The sequence below is a fragment of the Corvus brachyrhynchos genome, unplaced genomic scaffold (assembly GCF_000691975.1).
Source record: "Corvus brachyrhynchos isolate BGI_N302 unplaced genomic scaffold, ASM69197v1 scaffold223, whole genome shotgun sequence".
NCBI lineage: Eukaryota > Metazoa > Chordata > Aves > Passeriformes > Corvidae > Corvus > Corvus brachyrhynchos.
In genome coordinates this window covers 81,947-83,586 of record NW_008237174.1, presented here as the reverse complement: position 1 = coordinate 83,586, position 1,640 = coordinate 81,947, and the positions used below count along the sequence as shown (strand labels likewise).

The window sequence follows — 1,640 nt, the reverse complement described above, 5'->3', positions numbered from 1 at the left end:
TGCTGAAACTTTTGCAAGCTCTCAGCCAGGCTCTGTCCTTTCAAATGACCTTTCAGCAAACTGTAGAGCTTCTGGAGCTGACGCAGCGAGACCCCTTCCAGGTAGGCCTTGTGCCGAGGGTTGTTCTTCAGCTCCTCGGCAGCCCTGCTGCAGTCTGGGGAGAGCCAACACGGGCACCTGCAGCTGCAACAAACCCCCTCCCACAGACACATCTTCTCCCAAACCCTCCCCAGGGGTCTCTCCAAACCGTCCAGGCTCAGAGAGCCATTGCTCAGGTTGAGATGTTGCCTTGGCCTCCTTGGGAAGACAACATTACCCCAAAACAGCCCCTCCCTGCACGCTGCTAGGAGGGTACTCAGTGATTCCTAACAATGCTGTTACCAATGAGTTCCTCTCCATGGGTCTGGGGGGGACCAGACAGGAATGAATGCACCTCACCTGAGAACTTGGAGAAATTCCTGATGGGCATGATGCGCTGGCGAGTCTTATCCTGGCTGTTATCTTTGTAGATGAGGATGATGGATGGGGGCTGGAAGCAGACCCCGCACTTCTGAGCGCTGAAAGTCATTGTGGTGCCAGCTGTGGCTCCATCAGAGTCCTTAACAATGGCAACGCTCTCTGGAAGACCTGGAGAAAGGAAAACAAGTGGGAGAGTCTCTCAGTGCTGGTCTTTTTATCAGGAGTAGGGTTCAGCAAAATCACAGACTCCCAGAGTGGTTTGGGTCAGAATGGATCTTAAAGCCCATGGAAATGAATTATGAAATTAAATTAGAGGGGAGTTAAAAATCCAAAGCTGCTGCACATCCTGTTTCCCAGCTCAGTGGACAGCACTGAGGGCAGGTGTTACTTTTATTCTGGTTTTAAACGAAGTGAAAGTATGTCAAACATGAAGGTGATCTCCAACTGCCCTACAGACTGCAGTACAGCAAAGCAACATATTTTACCCAAAAAAAATCAGTGTACTTCTCCAAATCAAGAAAAACCACATTAACGTTCAAAAGATCATTTGAGGCAGAATTGGAAACACTTCCTCCTTTGTAAAAAATCACATAGAAGGACTTCAAACTCGCAGTAACGTCCTTAATAGTGAAAATTTCCAAGGCCAGGTTGCACGGGGCTTGGAGGAATGTGGTGTAGTGGAAAGTGTCCCTGCTCATGGCAGGGGTTAGAACGAGAAGAGCTTTAAGGTCCCTCCAACCCAAACCATTCCAGGCTTCTACGAAGACGAGAAACAGAAACGCGAGCAGCTCTTTGGATCTACGGGAAAGAGCGTTTGGATCTCCTGGTGAGCCGGGCTGAGCCCTTTGCTGCCGGCGTGGCGGGCGGCTGCCAGCGGTTCTGCAGCACAGCCCGGGGGTTTTATGGCCGTGCCAGCGCTCGGTGCCCTTCAGAGCCGGGAGGCGCGGCCGAGGCCCGAACTCTGAGCACGAAGGGCAGCGGGGCAGCGCCGGGTTGGTCCCTCCTGCCCTTCCCAGAATCCCACGATGGGCCAGGCTGGAAGGGACCACAGGCGGGCACCTGGTGCCACCTCCCTGCTCCAGCAGGGCCATCCCAGAGCACACGGCACAGACTGGAATATCTCCAGTGAGGGAGACTCCACAGCCTCTCTGGGAGTTCAGGGACCGGGCACCGCCCCGGAA

General features: G+C 53.6%; 2 protein-coding genes across 2 annotated transcripts in view; one reads left to right on the top strand and one right to left on the bottom strand.

Moving 5' to 3' along the window:
- Nucleotides 1-673, bottom strand: part of CEP19 (centrosomal protein 19) — a 1,444-nt gene extending 771 nt beyond the window's left edge. Inside the window, exons 1-2 of the mRNA XM_008629511.2 lie at nt 439-673; nt 1-154 (exon numbers count right to left, since the gene is read on the bottom strand). The exon at nt 1-154 is cut by the window's left edge and continues 771 nt beyond it. Coding sequence (XP_008627733.1) covers nt 1-154; nt 439-568 — 284 coding nt within the window. The 5' untranslated portion in view covers nt 569-673. The remainder of the gene's footprint in view (nt 155-438) is intronic.
- Nucleotides 674-886: 213 nt separating this feature from the next.
- PIGX (phosphatidylinositol glycan anchor biosynthesis class X) overlaps nt 887-1,640 on the top strand; it is a 6,390-nt gene continuing 5,636 nt past the window's right edge. Inside the window, exon 1 of the mRNA XM_008629510.2 lies at nt 887-892. Coding sequence (XP_008627732.2) covers nt 887-892 — 6 coding nt within the window. The remainder of the gene's footprint in view (nt 893-1,640) is intronic.